The sequence below is a fragment of the Aethalodelphis obliquidens genome, unplaced genomic scaffold (genome assembly GCF_003676395.1).
Source record: "Aethalodelphis obliquidens isolate GAN/ISIS:26980383/991018 unplaced genomic scaffold, ASM367639v1 scaffold116, whole genome shotgun sequence".
In the NCBI taxonomy this organism is placed as follows: domain Eukaryota; kingdom Metazoa; phylum Chordata; class Mammalia; order Artiodactyla; family Delphinidae; genus Aethalodelphis; species Aethalodelphis obliquidens.
This window is the reverse complement of record NW_020838060.1, coordinates 1,070,007-1,092,749: the sequence shown is the minus strand read 5'-3', so window position 1 is coordinate 1,092,749 and position 22,743 is coordinate 1,070,007. Positions and strand designations below refer to the sequence as shown.

Below are 22,743 nucleotides of genomic sequence, written 5' to 3'. Positions count from 1 at the left end.
TTTGGCTGTGTTGGGTCTCTGTTGCTGTGTGAGGGCTTCCTCTAGTTGCGGCGAGTGGGGGCTACTCTTCATTGTGGTGCTCGGGCTTCTCATTGTGGTGGCTTCTCTTGTTGTGGAGCACGGGCTCTAGGCGCACGGGCTCAGTACTTGTGGCTCACGGGCTCTAGAACGCAGGCTCAGTAGTTGTGGTGCACAGGCTTTGCTGCTCTGCGGCATGTGGGGTCTTCCCAGACCAGGGATTGAACCCGTGTCCCCTGCATTGGCAGGCAGATTCTTAACCACTGCACCACCAGGGAAGTCCCCCATGTACTGTTCCAATATTTTTACATGCATTAGCTGATCATTTAATCCTCAAAACAACCCAAGGGGTAGGCACTGTAAGAATTATTATTTCATTCCAAGTAGAAGCATTTGGCCAGGTAGAATGAGAGTATACAGTCCATGGCTCAGCTTAGGCACAAGGATTCTATCTTACCAGTTTATTTTTGAATTTCTATCTCAGCCTACTTCTGAAAGAGAGGAAGGAATAAGAGAGACAAAAGCAACACACTAGTTTCTTAATTTCAGCACTGGGCTGCTGTCCTGTGCATTGCAGGGTGTTTGGCAGTATCCCCCAAACTCCACCCACTAGATGCTAGCAGCACCTCCAGTCATGACAATCAAAAATGTCTCCAGACTTTGCCAAATATTCCCTGCGGGTCAAAATCACCCCCAGTTGAGAACTACTGGGTTACAGAAAGGTGAAAATCCACTCTGGCTTCTTCAATCAGGGAAGATTTGCTAGATAGAAGAGTTTAGAAAAGTGGGAAAGGTGTTCAGAGGAATAAAACATAACAAGGAACAGTTTATCAAGTAATGTAACTTCAGGAAAAAAGAGAACCTAGAATTATCTTCCTTGTATTGGCTATTACCCACTCCCCTCACTTGCCCAGAAAGCCAAAGCCAGAAAGGGACAATTTTAGAGGACTTCTGGTGGCATAAATTGTCCTATCTCGTAACTAGAAGGTTTTTATTTTTAAGCCACCCTCTTCTCCATCTCCTACTCCCATCCCTAGAGAGAAGGACAAAAGACAGAGGTTATCTGTCAAGGTTTTGGGCAAAGGGCCTCTGGGGAAAGTCTGCCCTTGGGTTCTCCCCTGTGCCCATTTCTCTAAGCCTATTTCAAGAGGGTGGCAGCCAAAACCCATTCATACTGAACAGCATGGGAGTGGGAAGATTCTTTTCAATATTAAACTCCTTGCCAACACAGTATGAGAATTCTGTACCCAAGACCCAAGGCCTATATTAACTCCTCTGACTTGCAATTTGTCCTCCTGATACCAGAGAAGGCCCCTGTTTCCCGGATACCAAGAACTGCCCAGATGGCTGTGGACCAAAGTGGCAACAAAGCACTTGAGATAAGTGGCTGCTGAGATAACTTGATCACTGAAGCAGTAAGGGAGGGCACCATGTTCTCTAGAGAGGGAACTATACAAACATGAGAGGCCATATGGCCCTGACTCTGGAGGATAAAGGGAAGAGGAACAGAGAAAAGGCAGAACAAGGGGGAGAGGCCTATTGCTGGGCTTGAAGAGGCCCTCGGAGAATCTTTCCAAAACTCATGTTAATGCTGTTTCATTCCAAGTGGCAGCCGAATCAGGATCAGTCAGATCCCCAGCACCAAGAGAAGATTAAGCAGAAAAGCAGAAAGTAGGGACCAAATGCAACTTCATGGCTCTGAGGGGAGGAGAAATGACCCCCAGAGGAAGGTGAATGACTAACCCCTTGTGCTCAGTCAAGCTCAGACAGCAAACAAAAGGAGCTAACACAAAAGGAATACTCTGCGACTTTCAGCCAATCTTGGAACAGGAACAACCAAGGGAGGTGGTGGCATTCCTTTCCCCTGTCAGCACCCACCACTACCCCACCATGACTGGTCCATTCGCCACCCACAATACATGATGTGCACATTCCCAGCGCTGTCCTTTGCACTATTTGTTCTTCTCTGTCTGAAATCAGCAGAACTGCCATTTGAAAAGACCACAGACTGGAGCTGAATCTCAGCTGTTTCTTGTTGTGGGACTTTGGCCTCGCTAAGCCTCTTTTTCCTCATATAAAAATAAGGAGACTACTGTAACCAATTTCATGAAGTTGTTATGAGGATTAAATGAGATCGCACACAAGAGCCTACTCTGTAGTAGTACAGATGAGCTCCCTTCCGTCTTCTCCTTTCTCTAGCCCCTGCTGTCCAGTCAAGCCCAACCGCAAGCCCCTTCTCTCTGTGAAGCCTTCCCTGCACCCGGGCCACAGCAGTCCCTTCCCCTGCACTTCCAGCTTCTGGCACTTGGGATTCTCATACAGAACTTAACTACTACCTTAAGGAGCTCGCTATCTTTTCATGGGCATGTATCACAAATCTTTAACGTAGCATACAAGCTAGGTGACTATATACTTTGTTGTTCAAACCAGTACACTTTTTTTTTTTCTTTTTGTGGTAAGCGGGCCTCTCACTGTTGTGGCCTCTCCCGTTGCGGAGCACAGGCTCCGGACGCACAGGCTCAGCGGCCATGGTTCACGGGCCTAGCCGCTCCGCAGCATGTGGGATCTTCCCGGACTGGGGCACAAACCCGTGTCCCCTGCATCGGCAGGCGGACTCTCAACCATTGCGCCACCAGGGAAGCCCAAACCAGTACACTTTTGAGAATGAAAAGGGGTGCAATTAATGATTATGTCTCAATAAACTGACTGTCCTGGGCAAGTCGGGTATATGGATGCCTAACTTACAAGGTACCATTCTCCTCTTTGTTTAGGAAAAACATGTTAACTCTTATCCCCCACCCCATCCCCCACTAGCTGAAAGCACAAGCCTCAGTTTTCTGACCATCAGAGGAAGAGTTCAGGGCAAATATAGCTATACTTAGAGCATGAGGAAACCTGAGCTGCCAATGGAAGAAATACAATCTGAGAGCCACTAGTAGATATAAACTTTTTTTCTTCTTTAAAAAAACCTAGGCCTTCCCTGGTGGCGCAGTGGTTAAGAAGCCGCCTGCCAATGCAGGGGACATGGGTTCAAGCCCTGGTCCGGCTCGAACAAGGTCCCACATGCCACAGAGCAACTAAGCCCATGCGCCACAACTACTGAGCCTGCGCTCTAGAGCCCGCGAGCCACAACTACTGAGCTTGCGTGCCACAACTACTGAAGCCCGTGCACCTAGAGCCTGTGCTTCGCAACGAGAAGCCACTGCAATGAGAAGCCCGCACAGCTCCCGCTCACAACTAGAGAAAGCCCGCGCGCAGCAACAAAGACCCAACGCAGCCAAAACAAAACAACCCAAAAAACAAAAACCCACTAGCTGAAATGACTGTATCCTGATGTTCTTTGCGGCCTCAACACGGAGTTGCGGGGGAGAGGGGATGGGTTTCAGGGCTGGCAAAGTCAACTACTTCCCTTCCAAGGCTGCATATGGTCTGATGCCTACTCTACAAATGAGTTAATGAGGGAGAAATGAAAAAAGGAGACAAGGAGCCAGAGATAGAGAAGTCTTCCCAGCAGGGAAAATGGGACTGACTGATACTGATGCAAGGACTGCAAATTTCTAAGGATAGTCAGCCACTCCTGATTCCTGCCTCATTCCTGAGAAGTGCAGACAACACAGATTATCCAAAGCTTCTGGATGAACACCTAAACTTGAATGCAGCCCCACCCTGAAGCAAAGATTTTTTTTTCCCCACTAAAAGTGAAAGATGACTCATCATGAATAGGACATTAACTTAAACAGGATTTCTTTTTTTTTTTTCTTTGCGGTACGAGGAGGAGGCTCAGCGGCCATGGCTCATGGGCCCAGCTGCTCCTCGGCATGTAGGATCTTCCTGGACCGGGGCACGAACCCGTGTCTCCTGCATCGGCAGGCGGACTCTCAACCACTGCGCCACCAGGGAAGCCCAAACAGGATTTCTTTTAAATGGAACAACCTACTATCGTTGTGGCAGAGATTGTAGAAAATTTCTCTGGTATCAAATGCTGAAAATATGGTATCAGCAGGAGAGGTGGCTGGGTTATCAGCTGTTTGTCTTGTGTAAAAGGCAAGCATTCACAATTTCCTAAAAGTTATATGTGGTTTAATAGCAACACTCAAACTTAATAGTGTCTCTGTCTAAATCATGTCTTTCTTTACACAAGAAACAACAGTGTGGCCTCTGGGGAATTGGATAGGGAGAAGAAAAAGGATCTTTTTCTTTTTCTAATTTCATATCCTTTTTGTATTAACAGTTTTCCCTATGTACATTTACTACTTCTATAATTAAAAGCAATCTAAATTGTTAGTGTCCACCTGTATGTCCTGCCACCAGTTCACCCACTAACATTGCTAGAGTCTAATTTTCTCATTTCTCCTGGCCCCGGCCAGGTTGTGTGATAAGAGCGCTAAGATATGACCTCACCTTCACAAGTTCACAAGTTTGGAAAAAGGAAGATATAGATCTTGCTCCTTGGGGGATGAATGCAGACAGAGAAAGGTCAGGATATCAGTAATACTGAAAAAATCCAGTATTTTTCAGCTTCATATTCCTGAGGAAGATATACTCAGATGCTGTAGTCTAGAGGCATGCAATGAAATGCTATCTGGTGAGGTTTCAGGTTCAAGGACTCTACCAAATGGTGGAAAACAGACTGGTCATTTGGGTTATGGGGGGAAACAAAATACAACTTCTTGGCCCTTGGAATGTGCCACAAAGACTCTATATTAGTCCGCCAATGAGTTCCCTGTGGTGGAAATCAGAGGTAACCAAAATGAATTGGTCCCAAATTGCCTTATGCATTAAAACAACTTTCCCCAAATTTGTATTTCACAAGGAAAAATTTGGTGTAATTGGTGTTAAAATTGAACTTCACTCCTATTCTTCAGGTGAGGGTATTCATTTACGACAGCAGCTGAGTCTGCAGGAGGAATTCGGTGACTTTTAGGATTTGTTAAAGACCAGAATCTTATCACCCAGGGGAGTTTGTAGAGTTTAAGATATTTAAAAAGGAAACAAAGTCAACCATCTGTCTAGGTTTCTCCAGGGGCAGTGTAACTTGAAGTAGGGGGGGCCAGGTGGCCTCCTGGAGCCTCTCTCTGGCCAGCTTTTTGCTGCTAACTGGGGATAGCGGCTTAAGGCTGCATGACCAGTCAGCAAGGCTGGGAGATTCCAACTCGCTCAGGGAGTACCAAAAATAAGCCACAAAGCATTCAGGAGTCATGCTTATAGTTTTGATGCCAAACACACTTTGTGCTTATCCAGTCCAGGCCGCGGATTTTTATGTAATTTGTGTGTGTTAAGGCCAATGAAGAAAACTGGAGGCAAAGGAATGCAGGTTGTAGTCAACAGACATGCCTGCTACCACCACTTTTAATTCAGAATGAATTAGGCCCGCCAGACAGAAACCGCCGTTCAGAGGCAACAAAGCCGTGGGCACAGCTTCCCTCGTACCCGCGGGGTTCACCTGGAGGCCAGTGGGCCCGGGAGGCCTCGTGAGCGGAGAACTGAAAGAGGGGCGGGGAGAAAGGAACAAACACACCTCCCGGCAGGCACAGCTCCGATCCTTTTGACGGAACTGACCCAGAAACTGCGAGCAGCGGCTCAGCGGCAGGACCCAGACCCACAATTCCGCCTCCCCGCTCTCGGGCAGACCCCAAAGGCAGGAGCCCCCAGCTCAGGAGTGGGGTGACTGAGCAGCATTCCCATTCTCAAGGGATAGGTTCTCGTTCCTCACTCCTCAGGCCCCAAGCCTGATCAGATCCCAAGCCCCCACCCCACAATTCCGCGTTCCCTCCACATAGACCCTCGGGGCTCCCCAGGTCCCACATCTTTGTCCTTCCGGGACCCCAGGATCCATTCCTTACGATCACAGACAGGGGTCCGTTACCTGCAGAGCAACTCGACAACCCTGCAGATAGTCCTCCATGGTGAAGCTCAAGGTGTGCCACTGCCCCTCGCCGCGGAGAGGTTAACTGGCGAATGAGCCCCGCCCTGGGTTCAAGGGTTGAGACGAGTCGGGAGGTGGGACTCGAACCCACCACACCCCGACTCGGCCCCGACCCCGGGAGGAAGTGCGTAAGCAAGGGCCCCGGGAGTCCGACGTCGCCCCGCCCCCAGCGGCGGAGGCCGAGTTCTGCGCCCAGGGACTCACGGGAGGAGCGAAGTGGGGGCCGGAGGCGCGAAATGGGGCGTGGTGCAGGGCGTCCTGGGAAGTGTAGTCTCGAAGCGCCAAAATGGCCCCAAGAATTGAGGGAAGGAGAATTTTCTGAGATCACAGTGTATATGAGTCACATAACCTATCTTTGTGGCATCTGAACTTTCCCTCTTGAGTCAGGCTAAGTATAGCATCTTTCCATATATTACACCGCCCATCTGGTTGACATCTTAAATTACACTGGGCAAAAACAGCTCCTCATCTCTCTCTCGAATTCTCTTCCTTACCAAACTGACCAACTGCCACCAATTGCGTGATTATACATGTTATAAAAACATTAGAGTAGTCTTTGACCTCTCTTCTTTACTTAATACCTACAGTCTCTCGCCAACTCCTGCTGCTTCTTTTCTGTAGCCTGTTTTTTTTCTACAGCGTCGGCAAATGTCTCATTCTTTTCCTGGACTGTTGTAACCTGGGTTCTTTGCTCCCTGCCTCCCTCATTGTTCCAACTGCTCTTTCAGCCTCCGGAGTTGCTTGAAGTTTCATCCTGTGGCAGCCCTGTAAGTAGAGCTTGGAGGGCCCTTCAGAACGTAGAGTAGGGTTGCAACCTCCTTTAACTGCCACCTTCCAGCCCCAGGGTAGTGCAGAGTACTGCAAATAAAGGTATTCTCGTCATCAAATGTTCCCCTATTTATTGATCATCCCTTTATTTCCTACCACCAGCCTCACACCAGCTTTCCCTGCTCCCCAAGCTAGGAATTGAGATGAGGTGACAGATGAGAAGCTGAGGCCTGTGGTGGGAACAAGGACTAGAGCACAGGAGTATTGGATCTCCTGCTTGCTCAGCTGGTTTTCTCCCTGCTGCACTCTTCCCAGAGCCTGGGGCTTCTTCCACACCTTCTTCTGCACTACCCAGGCACAGCCCAACCGGTTTCATTTCTAGACTAAAAAAATGATTCAGTAAGGACTTGGAAAGGATCGGGATTTTTTCACTTTAAATGAATAAATATGGAAATATCACGCTCTTTGGCCCTGCTTCTTTGGATCCAGGGCAAAGGACTGCCATGCCCGGAGAGATCCAACAAGCTGCTGCTGTCCAGCCCTGCTCCTCCCCACTCAGCAAGGGCCCTTGCTCTTCCCTATTCTCACCAGAGAGGCACAAGTGCTCCGTCCCTTCCAGCGGCAGGCGGAGGGAAGAGAAAGGGTCTGTTGTTTTTCTCTCCCTGTTTCTCTCCCTCACTGCTGATCACCAAGCTGCTGACCAGGTCAGAAAGCCCTAATGGAAATCCTCCAGTGCTGGGCAGGCTCCTCCTCCTTTGGGGAGCTTGTCCTTGACTGATTTTTCTTTGTCCTGATGGGAAAAAAGAGAGAGAGAGAAAGAAGAAAAAAGAAAAACCACAAACTTCCTTTGAAAACCAGCTTGTAGACAGGGCCTGGAGCGCACGCCCTAGACTCGGCGACTCAGAAATCCCGAAGACGCTCTGAGCGACCTGGGAGCACCTGGGCTGCACCCCTGTCTGCCCGCACGCTCCTCCAGTGCCCCCCGGTCGTGGGCGTGAGTCCGGAAGTAGCCACAATCCAGCCAGGACCGCCGCTCGTAAACCTGGGTAAACCTGTATAAGCTCTGGCGTTGACAGCTGGAAGGCAGCTGGGACTGTGGCGGCGCCCCTCCCTGTACCCACCTCCGCCATCGCATTGCCAGAGTTGAACCCCCCTTCTAGGTCCTGGAACAGCACCCACTTCTGTAAGGTAAAAACTGTTTTAACCATTTCCTTCGCCTTTTCTCCTAACCCCCACTGCTCTTTTTCCTCTCCAGCTCTGGGGAGGTGACACTGGCTGTCCTTCCACCTTGGGTCTCTATAAGTCTGGATTTCGAGAGGAGCTCAGGCAAAAGGAGTACGTAAAAGAGATGCTGCTTGGTCCCTACACTTCCTCCTTTTAATGACACCTTCCCCCTCTCCCTTGCTAGCAAGTAGACAGTGCACTGTGGTTGCCTTATTCTGAGGGAAAATCTAAATCATTAGTTGCATGAAGATTTGGGTCAGACTGAGAGGGAGATTAGAGTGGGACAGTCAGGTACTTGAGGGGAGAGTAAAGTTCCTGGGGAGCCAGGGCAGGGGACACGGGTGTCTTCTTGAAGCTACATACCCGGTTTATATGCTTCTTCCAACTTTTATATGCTTCTTCCAACTTTTGGCTATTTACTGCCTCTGGCTATAGGGAGGGTCCAGGGCTCTTTTGACTCCCTTACCGCCACCAGAGGATAATTCCAGCTGGAGAGAAAGTGTAGGACTTGAGTTAAGAAAAGAGGAAAAGCATGAAATCCTGATTTGTTTGAGAACCTATGAGTCTCAGAGTCTCTCCCGCTCTGAAATACTCCATTATGCCCAACCCACCAGGCATGCCCCCTGTAGAGTGGAACTCCTCCATCACACTTCTGGCCCCTTTTAAAGACTTAGCCCACTTAGCTTTTTGCCCAGATTCTCTGAGACCCAGCTCCCTCTGGTATCCAGCTCCTGGATACCACTGGCCTGGCCAGCTAGTGGCCCAACCCCCGCTTAATTATTGATCATTTCTGGCATTGGACAGAAAAGCTAAGAAATAAGCGCTGTTTTTCTCCAAGCTTTTAAAAAAGTGTCCCAGGCTCTGGTTTCTGCTTCTAAGGCTCATCCTAAGTGTCATTTGGGAAGGGAGGAAAAAAGGAGAGAGAGGGAAAAAAAAAAGCTTAAGGCCTGCAGGCAATTTTTGCTGCTGTGATTCGAAATCAACAACATGTAAATGAGATGCAGCTCGCATAAATTATATTTGAATCAGGAGGATGATCAATCTGGGTGACTAGGCTTATTTCGGTAACTTTTCTGTTCCTCAACTTCATCCCCCAGGCTTTACCCTAGCCCTAAATTCCTGCCGGATTACAAAAGGAAGCATAGTCTCAGGTTAGGCGGAAGCAAGATAAAAGATTTCTGACAAGTTTAATTTCTCCCCCTTTCTCACCCTGATCAAGGGGGTGAGGGGAGTAAGGAGGTTGAAGGGAAATGTTTTCCAGGGGGCAGGGTTTGTGGCTTTTTGTTGTCTACGATCCATGGTGTTAATTAAATGTCTATGCTTAGCGCTGGTAGAGAGTGGGTTAAACAGGTCCAGAGTTGACATCTAAAATGACCTAGATGGGAATAGATGGAAAGAACATATGCACAGGTAGAGGAGTGGAGACAGAGCATTTTTTGTTTTACAGAAATCAATAATCAGTATTTTTATATTCCATGTAGTGGGCAAGAGAGTATCTCTGGGTTTCGGCAGTTTTCGGAGCATAGAGGAACTGAGGAGACGTCGCTATCCCAACTCTAGCTGTCAAGAGAAGCTTACTGGAAGAATGGGGTCGGGTGGTGTGTGTGTGTGTGTGTGTGTGTGTTTTGTATGTCTAATCTGAAATTACTTATCAGAACTGATTTCTGATTCAAGTCCCCAGGGCCTGCATTTCCCCTCTCCAGCCTACAGGAAGCTCCTCCCAGGATCTTTTTGTTGTGGTTTGCGATTGTGTAAATCTGGAGTTGTGAAGGTGGAGTCCTTTGAGGAGAAGGACTTCTTTCTCACCAGTGTTTCGCCTTTAGGGGCATGGTATTGACTCTTTATTCTTCACCCCAAGCACTATATGACTGTTCATCTTTTTGCCCTTGGGATGAGGCAGAGAGAAGATGGCCCTAAAGATATAAGCCATGTGTGCTCAGGATGTGTCCTGAACAGCCAAGGGACAGGGTTCGGGTAGGGCAGAGGAATTACTCTCATTCTGGCTATGGTGGGGTTTAACTGACATGATGCCTATTACAGGGTGAGCTAAAGATCACTGTATTAATAATCATTAGTATAGTTTTAACATTTCTTTCTCCATCTCTTTTTCTTCTTTCTCCTTTTACCCGCCCTTTCTGTCTTGTCTCCATTCCTTGTCCTTCCTGGTTTCAGGGAAGCTGACGCCACCCAATGTCTTCAATCCCACCGGAATCATCCCCCCCAAGCCTGAAAGTCCTGTACCCTCGTTGGTCCTATCTGGTCACAGCAAGTTAGAGGTGAAAGAGCCCGGCCTGGGGCCCTTCTGTTTACCCCAAAGCTGTACTACCTGTAGCCAGGAGTGGCCAACAGACGCTAACCGAGCCTTCTGCACTACATTCCTTTTCCAAGACTTTTCTGGCTCTATCTGCGTTCCAGCCCAATGATTTCCCTCTTATTGGATCGTTCTCTCTTTTGCATATCAAGCCTCGATTAAGCCAGTCCCTGAGGACAATAAAGTCCTTTGGTGCCCCTCAGTTGACCCCTCCTGACCATGGAACACCATGAGCCTGAGCATCCAGTCCGTGGTGAGGCCAGGACTGCGGAAGTGGTCGTCCCTGAAAACCACGAGGTCCTGTCAGAACCCAGTGAGCCCCCTCAGGACAAGGATGCCGAAGAGGCTGATGGGGCAGCTGGAGAACAGGAGCCAGTAGATGAAGCTTTGCTGCCAGCCCAGGGCCAGGGTAACCTCGAGTCCCCTCCACCTGATGCTAGCTCAAGCCAAGAAGGGCCAGCCCAGGGGACACAGCCTGAGGTAGAGACAGCGGGGGCCTGCTCCTGGCCCCAAGAGCTTCCCCAGTCCCCCAGGGCCCGACAACCTGAGCTAGACTTCTACTGTGTAAAGTGGATCCCCTGGAAGGGAGAACGGACACCCATCATCACCCAGAGCACTAACGGCCCTTGCCCTCTCATCGCCATCATGAACATCCTTTTCCTTCAGTGGAAGGTAAGAGAGAGCTTGGATGGGGGCTCAGAAAACCTTGATCATTCTGATTTTCTCAAGCCAAACTTTCCAGATTATTCCTCCTATTTCTCCAGCTTGAACACATGAGATAAGATATTTGTTAAAAACGAAACAAAACAATGATCTGTCCTACTCCTCTGTCTTCTACTGTCTAGCAAATGGGAATGCCTTGCAGTTTTCCACATCCATTCCCTTGCTCCAGTTGCAAGCCTTTCTTTTCCACCACACCTGACTGCTGGACAACCCCTGCCCTCCCCCTGCCTTTCTATGGGTTCCTCCTTCAGTGCTCCATGAAGGAAAGCACACACCTGGCTAACACTTTGTCATTCCTTGCCTCCAGGTGAAGCTGCCACCTCAGAAGGAAGTGATCGCATCAGATGAGCTCATGGCCCATCTTGGTGAGTGACTGGGCCTTGAAGGGGAATTACCCAAAAGCTTCCAGTGCTATCTACTCAGCCAGAAATCCAGGGTGTTGAGGGACTCCCCATGCGGGGATCTTATGTGGCAGGGAAGGTAAAAATCTGTGGGGCTTCTCTGCAAGGCTGGGGAATGAAAAGGAAAAGTGAAGGTGTCAGGAGTCCTGGGTCGTCACCCCAATTCTTCCCTTAGCTTTCACATGGAACCTTGCGTGTACCCTTCACCTTTGTGGGCCCATTTCTTCCTCTGAGAAACTAAAGCCCTTTGCAACTGTGAAAATCTGTGGTTCTGTGACATTACCTCCATTCTCCTGGAGAAGAGGAAGCAGCTTTTGGGACTGTTGGCGGGGTAAGCTGATAAGGAATCCTGTCTTGTAGGAGACTGCCTTCTATCCATCAAGCCCCAGGAGAAGTCAGAAGGACTTCAGCTTAATTTTCAGCAGGTGAGGCGAAAGGTCTGTGGACATGGGGGTTTGCAGGCTTATAAGGAGACACCCAGGCTATTAAGAGAGGCTTTTCTGATGCTTCTCAGGAGGGTTCCTGGAACCATAATTTCTTTCTGCAGGAGGGGGAGGGTGTATCTCTGTCCTAGAAAATATGTTCATTTACATAAGATAAAGAAGGGTTGAGACAAGGGAGGAATTTCCATTGTAAGAGAACACCAGGGAAGAAAAGCAACAAGATTAATTTTTTTTTTCCTGGAGGTGGGAGTGGCGGGGGGAGGGGAGGCTAGAATAGCCATCATTTTCTTTTTTTTCCCCAGTTTTATTGAGATTTAATTGACATATAACACTGTGTCAGGTTCTTTTTTTCCATTTTATTTTATTTTTTAAATTGAAGTATAGTTGATTTATAATATTGTGTTAGTTTCAGGTTTACAGAGTAATGATTCAGTATTTTGCACATTATATTCCATAATAGGTTATTTTAAGATACTAGGTATAATTCCATGTGCTATACAGTATATCCTTGTTTACCTATAGCACTGTGTAAGTTTAAAATATACATGTGTTGATTTGATCTATCCATTATTTTCTTTTCTACCCCAGAATGTGGACGATGCAATGACAGTGCTGCCTAAACTGGCCACAGGTCTGGATGTCAATGTGCGATTCACAGGTGTCTCTGATTTTGAGTATACACCTGAGTGCAGCATCTTTGACCTACTAGGCATACCTCTGTACCATGGCTGGCTTGTTGATCCACAGGTGAGGGTAGGGGGCGCAAGTGAGACTCAGTCAGCTCAAGCTGAGAGAGAAGCAAAATTTTGTGTGGAGGGGTTTAGGGAGGTAGGGAGTAGATTGGCTTGGGAGGGGATTAGGGTTTAGAGGCTGGATCCAGTGCAGGATTCCTTTAATTTTCACCTTTCTGGGGGGTAACATTCAAATACAAGCAAACAATATGGAAATAGGTCAATTCTTCAGACATCAAAAGTTTCAGGAAGCTTTGGTCGTAGGGTTTGCAGTCTTTGTGGGCTTGCTTCACTTCCTTCCTGTAAAAGATCTCCATTTTTTTGGTACCACCCCACCCCGCTGCTCATGCAGAGTCCTGAGGCTGTGAGTGCAGTTGGGAAACTGAGTTATAACCAACTGGTAGAGAAGATCATCACCTGCAAGCACTCCAGTGACACCAACCTCGTGACAGAAGGTGACCTCCCTCCCTTCTCTTCTGTGGATCTTATGTGGAGGGAGTGATGGCTACTTAGGTTTAGTGTTTATTGTCTGTCTCCCCACCACCATGTCCCACTAGAATGTGAGCTCCATGAGAGGGAGTTTGGGGAATTGTCTATCTAGTTCACTGACGTGTCCCCCGGTACCTAGTGCGACGCCTGGCAAAAAGTAGCTCTCAGTTAGAATCCGTTGAATGAATGAATACAGCCAGGCTTCAAGGAAGCGATTTCACAAGGTGGGACTGACCCCTAGGGCTTTGACAGGCGCTCTCTGGATGATCCTACCGTGGACTTTGCATTTAAGCCACCCGCCCCCCCCCCCCTCTTTCTTGTGCTCTGCTGCCAGGCCTGATTGCAGAGCAGTTCCTGGAGACCACCGCTGCACAGCTGACCTACCATGGTCTGTGTGAGCTAACAACAGCTGCCAAGGAGGGCGAACTTAGCGTCTTTTTCCGGAACAACCACTTTAGCACTATGACTAAGCACAAGGTGATGACGGTTTAGGAGGTGGGGGTTTGGAGTGTTGTCATTCCCTCATGCCTTTTTCTTCTGGGTCAGTGTTTCAGTCAGGATAAAGGTAGATTAAGCTGTGATAACAAATGACCCCTGAACCCCAGTGGTTTACCACAACAAAGGTTTATTTCTTTTTTCAAAAAAATATTTATCTATTTATTTATTTTGGCTGTGCCGATCTTAGTTGCGGCACACGGGATCTTCGTTGCGGCATGCAGACTTCTTACTTGCGGTATGCGGACTCTTAGTTGAGGCATGCATTCGGGATCTAGTTCCCCGACCAGGGATCAAACCCGAGCCCCTGCATTGGGAGCACGGAGTCTTACCCACTGGACCACCAGGGAAGTCCCCAAAGGTTTATTTCTCACGCATGTTGCACGTCCACTGCAGATTGGCTGCAGCTCTGTCCCACATCATCTTCACTTTGGGGCCCAGGCTGACAAAACAGCCTTTGTCTGGAACATAGGAGGGGAAAGTGCGGGGGTGGGGAACACACCGCACGCGTGCTTTTAGTGCTTCTGCCTGGAAATGACAATGTCAGTTCTGCTAACATCTCACTGGCCAGAGCAAGCCATAAGGAGTAAGCCTGCCATCAGTGGGACAAGAAAGTGTAAATCCTCTCCCAGGAAGGGGCAGTGGAATTTTTGAACAATACTATAGTTTTCCAAAGCTAAAAATTGTCTGAGCTCTCTAGGAATTGAGTAGAAGAGGGAAAGGTCATTGGTTCTCAAAGGATTTATCCTTATATCTATCAGGTGAGCCCAGAGAACCATGGGAAGTAGGGTAGGAAGCAGGGCTGTATGTGGGACTTTAGCCCGAGGACTCCATGTTTGACCACAGTGACCACCATACTCACACCCAGCTGACCACGACTCAGACAGCCCTTCCTTCTCCCCACAGCCGCGCATATTTATAAAAGATCCACATGCTCACACTGACACATTCCAGCTAGCACACCGATTGATTCCAATGGTCTCTGTGCATCTCAGATAGGGGCCTCTGTCACCTGTCCCACCAATGCACTTTGTCCTCCTCTTTGCAGGGTCACTTGTACCTACTGGTCACCGACCAGGGCTTTCTACAGGAGGAGCAAGTGGTGTGGGAGAGCCTGCACAACGTGGACGGAGACAGCTGTTTCTGTGACTCTGACTTTCACCTAAGTCACTCCCTAGGCAAGGGACCTGGAGCAGAAGGTGGGAGTGGCTCCCCAGAAAAGCAGCGGCAGGTGGACCAGGTGTGTGGGGTCCCTGGGGCGGGTTCAGAGAGCATGTCCGCCTCAGAGAGCTTCTTGCCATAGGTGCGAGCTGCCTGCATCTTATTATCTAGAGACTGTGACATACGACAGCCATGCCCCTCTCCTCTGTTACCTTTCGGACCATCTCAGCACTTGGTGTGTATTCTCTGGCACCAGAGGTAAAATACTTGGCTGGGGCTTCCCTGGTGGCGCAGTGGTTGAGAGTCCGCCTGCCGATGCAGGGGACACGGGTTCGTGCCCCGGTCCGGGAAGATCCCACATGCCACGGAGCGGCTGGGCCCGTGAGCCATGGCCACTGAGCCTGCGTGTCCGGAGCCTGTGCTCCGCAACGGGAGAGGCCACAACAGTGAGAGGCCCTCGTACCGCAAAAAAACAAACAAACAAAAAACTTGGCTATATGTGTTGCTCTGGAGAAGGAGCTGGAGAATTGGAAGGACGAGGAAAGGCTGCCTTTTTTGTTGTCGTTATTTATTTATTTATTTTTTTGGCCACACAGCTTGTGGGATCTTAGTTCCCCGACCAGGGATTGAACCCGTGCCCCCTGCCAGTGGAAGCTCAGAGTCCTAACCACTGGACTGCCAGGGAGCTCCCAGGAAAGGCTGGTTTGGAAACCTAAACACAGCCTGGACATCCCCCCGCCCCAGCCTCCCTCACCATCCCCGTTCTTTCCCCTCTCTCCAGGACTACCTGATCGCCTTGTCCCTGCAGCAGCAGCCGTCCTCGCAAGGCACATTGGGTCTTAGCGACCTGGAGCTGGCCCAGCAACTTCAGCAAGAGGAGTACCAACAGCACCAAGCCGCCCAGCCCGTGGCAGCACGTGCCCTGTTACCGCAGGTGGGTCTGTTCCCCCTGCCCTTAGCGCTGCCCTTCCAGCGTTCCCACATCCTCAGTGTGCCACTCCTACTTCCCCTGGTCCAGACACTTGTTATTCCTGCCATGTCCCTTCAAGGTTTCCCTCGGGGCCTTTCTCCTGTCTGTCCCTCTCCTCTGGGTCCCTTCCTGTCTTTCTCTCCTCACTGCCTCTCCCAATCCTGACCCTGCTTCCATCTAGAGTCTCTGTCCTGGACTCTTCCACAGTTGATGGGTGACCAATTGTTAAATCTGATACAGGGGAGAGGAGCTGCATTTGGACGCCCAGCTGCCGAGCGTCGGCAGAGGCCGAAGCAAGAGTCCGACTGTGTCCTCCTGTAGCCCCGCTCAGTGCCAGGCTGCCTTGCCTCCGCTTGCAGAGGCTGGGGCTATTTTGCTTGCTCCCTGGCTCAACTTGAGATATGCAGGGTAACTTATTTATGGAATGTTGGGGATCAGAGCAGGCAGTAAATGCCAAGGTCAGACTTGGTGACGTCTTTGCCCTCACGTGCTGCCTCCTCTTCCTCCCAGCCATCCTGGGCAACATTGGGGTTGGTCGGGTGAGGATTTCTGATTCCCAACTCCCTTTCCCCAGAATAGTCACATTAATATACAGACTCAGGCTCCAGGGTGAGGTCCCTGTCTAGAACCCATCTCCCCTACTTTCTGCTCCTGCAGGCCCACCCGTATCCATCCATTTGTTTCAGGGTTTAATTTGGGTTTCTATCTCCATTATTTGTAATGCCTTCCTAGGGGTTTGGAAATAAAACTTCTTTCCTGAGGTCTGTTGTTTGCCTTACCCTGCAGCTATGGGGTTAAGTATTTGACTCAATTGAGGAATGCAAAAAGGGGGAGGGGGAGGTAAAAAGGTGTGAGGGGGCGGCCTGTCATTTCTAATACAAGCAGCAGGGGGAGCCAAAGCCTGCTTTTTCGTTTTTTATCTGTTTTCGATAGGTCTTCTTTTGGAAGTAGTACTATAATTTGTGAGGTGGGTTTCCAAGTTCCTGCTTTGGACAGATGAATTTGGGGATTGTGCACCCTGATAACCCAATCTTCCCGTGCAGGGGAGGGTTAGCTTGATCCTCTGCTTGCTTCTCAGGTCATACAGATGGTCCTTTGCTACCTCTAACCATTTCTGACCTCATTGTGGTTCCTGGTTCTCAATTATTTTTCCTGAAATTTCCTGGTGAAGAGAGATTAACGGGGGGGAGGGGAGACACCGAGGGGAGGGGGGGTTGTTGACAACTGCAGTCTAGAGCCTCAAACAGGACTCCTGTTGAATATCCAACATGAAAGCCACCTCCAGCTTCAAGGCCTCCTCCCAGCCCATGTCCTGCTCCACCCAAACTTCAATCAGGGAACACAAATGACAGTGAAGTTTGCCAAAAGAATTCAAATATCAGTGAGATGTGCTGGCCAGAATACGGAAAGAATGAGTAGAGCAGAAACTATCAAAGAGATCCCATTATCGCATACCCAAGACAGAGCTAGGGGACCCAGGTGCAGATATCACTTTGAAATGAGGGAAATTAAGGGATTTAAGAGGAACTTGGAGTTCCAGACTCCACAAGAAGCTGGAACGTGGTGCTCAAGTGAGGGGTTATTTTATTTGGAGGCCCAGCTGGTCTCCTGCAGGCTCACCCATACATGGGAATCTCAGATTCTTGAAGGTCATATGGGGATGAGGTCTCAGAGGTCTTCAGCCCTGCACAGGGCTAGTAGGGCTGACCGGCAGTTCCCTTTCACTGCATTCTGCAGACAAGAAAGTCAAGTATTAGAAAGACCCACCACCACCATGGCTTAGGCACTCTGTCCTCTCCCTCGCGCTGGCCCAGAGATTGTGTGGTGCCCGGAGTCCTGCACTAAATTCACCAAAGACCCATGAGTTCTCCAGGACATGATGACATAGATGACTATGCTCCACTGTGTGCAGTGTGGAGGTTAGGGGTGAAGCTCCGGGGCTCCAGGTTAAGAACCAGCGAAGTCTCACCTGGAGGGAAGAGTAGAGGGACTTCCCAAATTTCTTTTGAACTCAGCTCGGATACTTAGAAGATCAGTCTCACTTCGAGAAATAAGGATACGCATCAGAACTTGGTAATTGTCTCAGTTTCCTGGTAGAGGAAGAAAGAGAATGTGGATGTGGTGGTAGTGACATTCTCACAGACTAGGGATTGGGCCACATGGTGAATTATTCTAGGGAGTGTTGGTGAAGAGAGAGTCAAGGAAAAGAGAAATATGCATTATGTAAGGGTAATGATGTGGCAGGAAAGATCGATTGCTGTGGGGAATATTACTGGACAATTACTTGTTCCATCCACGTCTTTCCTGGCCCTGCCACTAGCTTAGAGCCTCGCTCTTGAGTACCTCGCTCCAAGGGCAGGTACTCAAGAAAAGATAGAGGAGACTTGCCACCTATAAAGACTTACAGCATGAGGGACTTCCCTAGTGGCGCAGTGGTTAAGAATCTGCCTGCCAGTGCAGGGGACACGGGTTCGAGCCCTGGTCCGGGAAGATCCCACGTGCCGCGGAGCAACTAAGCCCATGCGCCACAACTACTGAGCCCACATGTCACAACTACTGAAGCCCGCACGACTAGAGCCCGTGCTCTGCAACAAGAGAAGCCACCACAATGAGAAGCCCGCGTTCCACAATGAAGAGTAGCCCCCGCTCTCCACAACCAGAGAAAGACTGCGTGCAGCAACACTCAATGCAGCCAAAAAAAAAAAATCTTAAAAAAGAAATCTTAAAAAAAAAAAAAAAGATTTACAGCATGAAATCCAGAAAGACTGTTTTTAACTTACAAGTTCGAGAAAGTCCAAGGAGGATACACCCACCCTGTCCCTAAACTGAGTTGATGGGGCTCTGATAGGGAGCAGGGTCATGTGACTTCCCGTTCTGATCCTGACCTACCAGGGTCGTCTTGTTATCCTCATCTTTATACATCAGTTTCTCCTGGTTGGACCCCTGGGGTTCAGCATCACTGTCCTTCTCTCATACCTGCACCAGGCCTCTTGCCTTTTGGTTAAAGATGGTAATGGAGGGTTCAGTTTAGAAATAATAGAGATATAGTACATATTCAAATCATGAGCTATAACTGATTATAATAAAATATTTTGGGGACTTCCCTGGTGGTCCAGTGGTTAAGACTCTACAATCCCAATGCAGGGGGCCCAGGTTCGATCCCTGGTCAGGGAACTATATCCTGCATGCTGCAGCTAAGACCCAGTGCAGCCAAATAAATAACTAAATATTAAAAAAAAAAAAAAAAGGAAAGAAATGTTAAAAAAAATTTTTTTTTGGTTGCAAAAAACCTGTTTGTGTCATGAGCTGTGCACTGGTGTTGTCATCATTTCCTATTATCCTCTTTTTCAGAGTTATCTCAGTCACTTGACTCATAAGACCCTTCCCAGAACTGCCTGAAACCTACACTTAGGGCAACCCCACAGATCATAAACTCCCACAAAGAAACAAACAAAAAAAATGATGAAGTGAATACAGGATGCTATATATATATATTTTTAAATGTTTATTTATTTATTTGGTTGCACGGGGTCTTAGTTGCGGCACGCATGTGGCATCTAGTTCCCCGGCCAGGGATTGAACCCAGGCCCCCTGCATTGGGAGCATGGAGTCTTAACCACTGTGCCACCAGGGAAGTCCCCAGGATGCTATATTTTATTTGGACTCATTCATTACCTAATTGTCAGTGGGCCTGATGGCTACTCTTTGTTTTGTTTTGTTTTTTTTGCACTTTAAATTAAATTAAATTTATTTATTTAGCTTTTGGCTGTGGCTTGTGGGATTTTAGTTCCCCGACCAGGTATGGAACCCAGGCCCTCAGCAGTGAGAGCAAGGAGCCCTAACCAGTGGACCGCCAGGGAATTCCCTGATGGCTACTCTTTTGAATTCCATGTATCCTTGGTTTTATGTTGTGATGAAGACTGCCAAATGCTTCCCAGTATCCATTCTTCCCTTCTTCCAACTCTTGTTACTCCATAGTTATAGAATTGGGGTAGGAGTCACTCATTAACTGAATATTCCCAATGGTGTACAAGTACCCTCTATACCAAACCTATATCAAACATAATTCTTGTCTTGTTACTTGAGAATATATTTGGCATCTCATACTGCCCTAGGATCTTTATAATGAACCTTCATTTTATGGTTCAGATTGGTCTGAATTTGTCCTGAATCAGCTGTCATTTAAAGGTCATTTTTCTGAATAAATATTCATCACAGTTATGTTTTCACATTTCTCTCATAAAAGAATAGTTTGGAAGTGTCTTGATTTTTTCCTTTTTTTTCAGAAAAATAGGCCTGTATTATTTTTTGACTCGTACTTCTAAGATAAATCTGGCATTTACATCCAAGAGTCTACCAGCAATAAATGATTGTAAAGTATTTGGATTACAGAGTCCTGTAACCCAAATACTTTACAATCATCTATTGCTGTGGTATAAGTTTGTTTTTATGACAGGAATTTAGATAACCACAACTCTTCCAATGAATCTTAGTGTTCACTCATTATAAAAGTACAGGCTTTATTGGATGGGTACAGTAATCTACTGTCAAAATGGAAATCTCTGGATGATAAAATAAATGCTTCTATGTATTGTCGAATAGCTGTTAGTAGGCATGATGGTTTCTCAACCAGTATACAAAAAGCTATTCCATCTTCAAATTTTTGGTGAGCTTTTTTATTTATAAGTTTTGGGGGACAGTTGTACTAGGAGACCTAGCTCAACGAGCACAATGACCGGATTCTGTTTATGAAATTCCTCAAACCAAGATCGCCAATTTAAGTTTGGATAATACGGAACAATAGACCAACACCTATGATATAGACCAGGAGTTGATACATGGCAGTTACATGTCCTATAGGATCATTATGTGTATTGTAGGAGACTAGGTGACTTAATAGCTGTGTGACCTTGGGCAAGGTATCTAACCTCTCTGTACTTCAGTTTTTTCATCTATAAAACAAGGATGTGAGTGTGGATGTGAGGATTCACTGAAATGTGTAATGTGCTTGGCATAGGCCCTGGCACACAAGGAGCCCCTAAGAAATGGTGGCTCTTTTGCTATTTTTTCTAGTGTTATCACCATCCTCATTCTGGCAACTGAATCCATATCTGTTTGGCCACCTAGACATTAATTGGGCCAAAAATTTTAGCTTTGGTGCCCTGGTGGGTCCACTAACCTATCTCTAACCACAGCTCACTCCTCTACTCTTCACAAGACAGTTTGTAAACCTAGGAAAAGAGAGCTGCTCTATGTTTACAAAATAATATGAGATTGTTACATTAGCAGGAGCGTGAAACCTCCTCTCTCTTGCCCAGGAGATACTCTATGGAGTATCATCAGTTCCTCCTTCCGGGCTCCTTCTCGGTCTACAGACTGGTTTCTAAAAGGTAATATGCCCAAGTGCAGAGGGAAGGGGCTCACCTTGGCCTGCAATGGCCCTTGGCAGCCTCTGTGCATCCTTGTCTATACTGAAGCTCAAGAAGGTTCTGAAGATGCCCCAAGCTGCGGTCTGTAAGAGCACGGGGGTACCAAAGTCTGCCCATTCCCCAGTGCCCCAGCCAGGCCCTGGGCATGGCCTCCGGGCCAGCTCTCCCTTTCCTATTCCCCGTCCCACCCCCCAGCCCCTGTGTTGATGTAAAAAAAAAAAAGATTCCTACAATCCCAGCAGCGCCTACCTTGTTGGCAAGGCCCAGGTGGCTGAGGATCTCCTGAGCCAGGGATAGTCCCATCTTCCTGCTGGTCACAGACATGGTGCGACTGGATGCCCTGGGGGGAGGGACACAGGAGCCAATTCAGGGGAACGTCCCAGCCTTTCTGGGCCGCTTTTTGACCCCAGGTCCAGGAGCTTGGACTCCCTTTACCCATTCCTCTCCTTTGTTGCAGAAAAAAAGAACAACCCGCTTGGCAGGTTTGGGAGCCCAAGTGGAGGGTAAGAGGCGAGCCTCCACCTTCCCCACCACTTACCATCCTTCTGGAAGCAAATTTGATCAGGGATGCTGCTAGAACTAGCACCAAACAAACCCTCCCAGACTCTAGGGTTGGTCCCAAGGCTCCCCAGCCCTTGGTCTGAGGTGGATGATCCCCTTCTGAGGTCACCTCCCTTCCTTCCATGGCCTGGCTGGGTGTTCCTGGGGCAGTGTAAGGGAGGCGAGGCGAGGCAGCAGGATTAAGTATGTGGGGCGGGAGATAACCGCATTTTCCCCCACCTTCAGCCCCAGCCTCCAAGTAAGCCCCACGCCCTGCCCACAGAGCTTCCACCACTGTGTGCCTTTCACCCTCGGAGTCTCCAGCTGGGATCTTTAGGTCAGCAGGTGCAATCTCTGAGCTGACATGAGTATGTGTTCTTGTGGGTACATGGGTGCCTGGAGAAGGAAGCAGGCACTCATGTTAGAAAAGGAAAACTCCTTTCTCCCTCCCCCAGGTGATCAACAAGTTCCTCCATCCACCCCCAGCCGCAGCATGAGAGCCCAGGTCCAGTGCTTACCTGGAGGCGCTGGGGGCGAAGTGGGTGTCCTCAGAGCCTGGTGGCATACCGTGTATGGGCACCAGCTCCTGTGTGGCCTGGTACAGGAGAGAGTGTGTGTGCAGCCCAAGCTGAACAGCCAGTCAGATGACCTCTCCAGCAGACCAGCCCAGCTATCCTCTCAGGCTCTGGCCCCTCCCAAATGTGGGAGAGGACCAGGCTGTACCGGGTCCCACATGCCAACACCTCCCTACCCAGCATCTCTCCTCCCAGGAACTGGCCTTAACCCATGCAGAGAACTCCGCTGGCCTCTCAGCAGCTCAGCCCCGACACAGGAGGCTTTGTGCACTGCCGTCCCGGCGGGGCCAGGTGGGACCACAGAAGCCCAGTCTCTAAGTCCAGCTTCTGACCTGGCTCTGCCTCTGACTCCAGCTCCCTGGGGGCGTGGGGGTGGGGGCAGGTCAGACAAGGCTCCAGGCTTATTTGGAAGCTGGTACGGAAAAACCTGTTGGGGCACATACCAGCAGGGCACCCCAGCCTGCATCCCAGAGGGGTATTAGAGCAGTAGCGAGTGGGAGTGATTGGAAGAGAGTAGTAGAGTGAGTGGGGGCCGGGGG

General features: G+C 48.8%; 2 protein-coding genes across 13 annotated transcripts in view; one reads left to right on the top strand and one right to left on the bottom strand.

The window, feature by feature from the left end:
* The window catches only part of PRUNE1 (prune exopolyphosphatase 1), a 24,852-nt gene extending 17,439 nt beyond the window's left edge, over positions 1-7,413 (bottom strand). For 3 of the 7 annotated variants that reach the window (XM_027097789.1, XM_027097793.1, XM_027097791.1), the window contains exons 1-2: positions 7,301-7,411; positions 5,885-6,802 (exon numbers count right to left, since the gene is read on the bottom strand). In XM_027097789.1, the coding sequence (XP_026953590.1) occupies positions 5,885-5,923 (39 nt within the window). In that variant the 5' untranslated portion in view covers positions 5,924-6,802; positions 7,301-7,411. Of the gene's footprint in view, positions 1-5,884; positions 6,803-7,300 lie in introns of those variants that run through there. The other 4 variants (XM_027097794.1, XM_027097795.1, XM_027097790.1 and 1 more) reach the window with 3 other exon arrangements.
* MINDY1 (MINDY lysine 48 deubiquitinase 1) lies at positions 7,174-22,743 on the top strand. 6 transcript variants are annotated; one of them, XM_027097783.1, is made up of 11 exons: positions 7,174-7,416; positions 7,518-7,900; positions 10,109-10,919; positions 11,278-11,335; positions 11,732-11,796; positions 12,403-12,561; positions 12,898-13,000; positions 13,369-13,511; positions 14,578-14,769; positions 15,472-15,624; positions 15,901-16,420. In XM_027097783.1, the coding sequence occupies exons 3-11, from the start codon at positions 10,467-10,469 to the stop codon at positions 15,979-15,981; spliced, it is 1,407 nt and encodes a 468-aa protein (XP_026953584.1). In that variant the 5' UTR covers positions 7,174-7,416; positions 7,518-7,900; positions 10,109-10,466; the 3' UTR covers positions 15,982-16,420. The 6 variants fall into 6 exon arrangements, with proteins under 6 accessions (XP_026953584.1, XP_026953588.1, XP_026953586.1 ...); XM_027097785.1 differs by lacking the exon at positions 15,901-16,420 and adding an exon at positions 22,085-22,743 and having other exon boundaries at positions 7,357-7,900; XM_027097782.1 differs by having other exon boundaries at positions 7,373-7,900.

What these genes read in the sequence shown, in the direction of transcription:
- MINDY1 (XM_027097784.1), top strand. Translation starts at nt 10,467, where the DNA reads ATGGAACACCATGAGCCTGAGCATCCAGTCCGTGGTGAGGCCAGGACT. An exon ending in TGAGCTCATGGCCCATCTTG is followed by an intron (nt 11,336 to 11,731) that starts GTGAGTGACTGG and finishes CCTGTCTTGTAG; the next exon opens with GAGACTGCCTTCTATCCATC. An exon ending in CACCAACCTCGTGACAGAAG is followed by an intron (nt 13,001 to 13,368) that starts GTGACCTCCCTC and finishes CTCTGCTGCCAG; the next exon opens with GCCTGATTGCAGAGCAGTTC.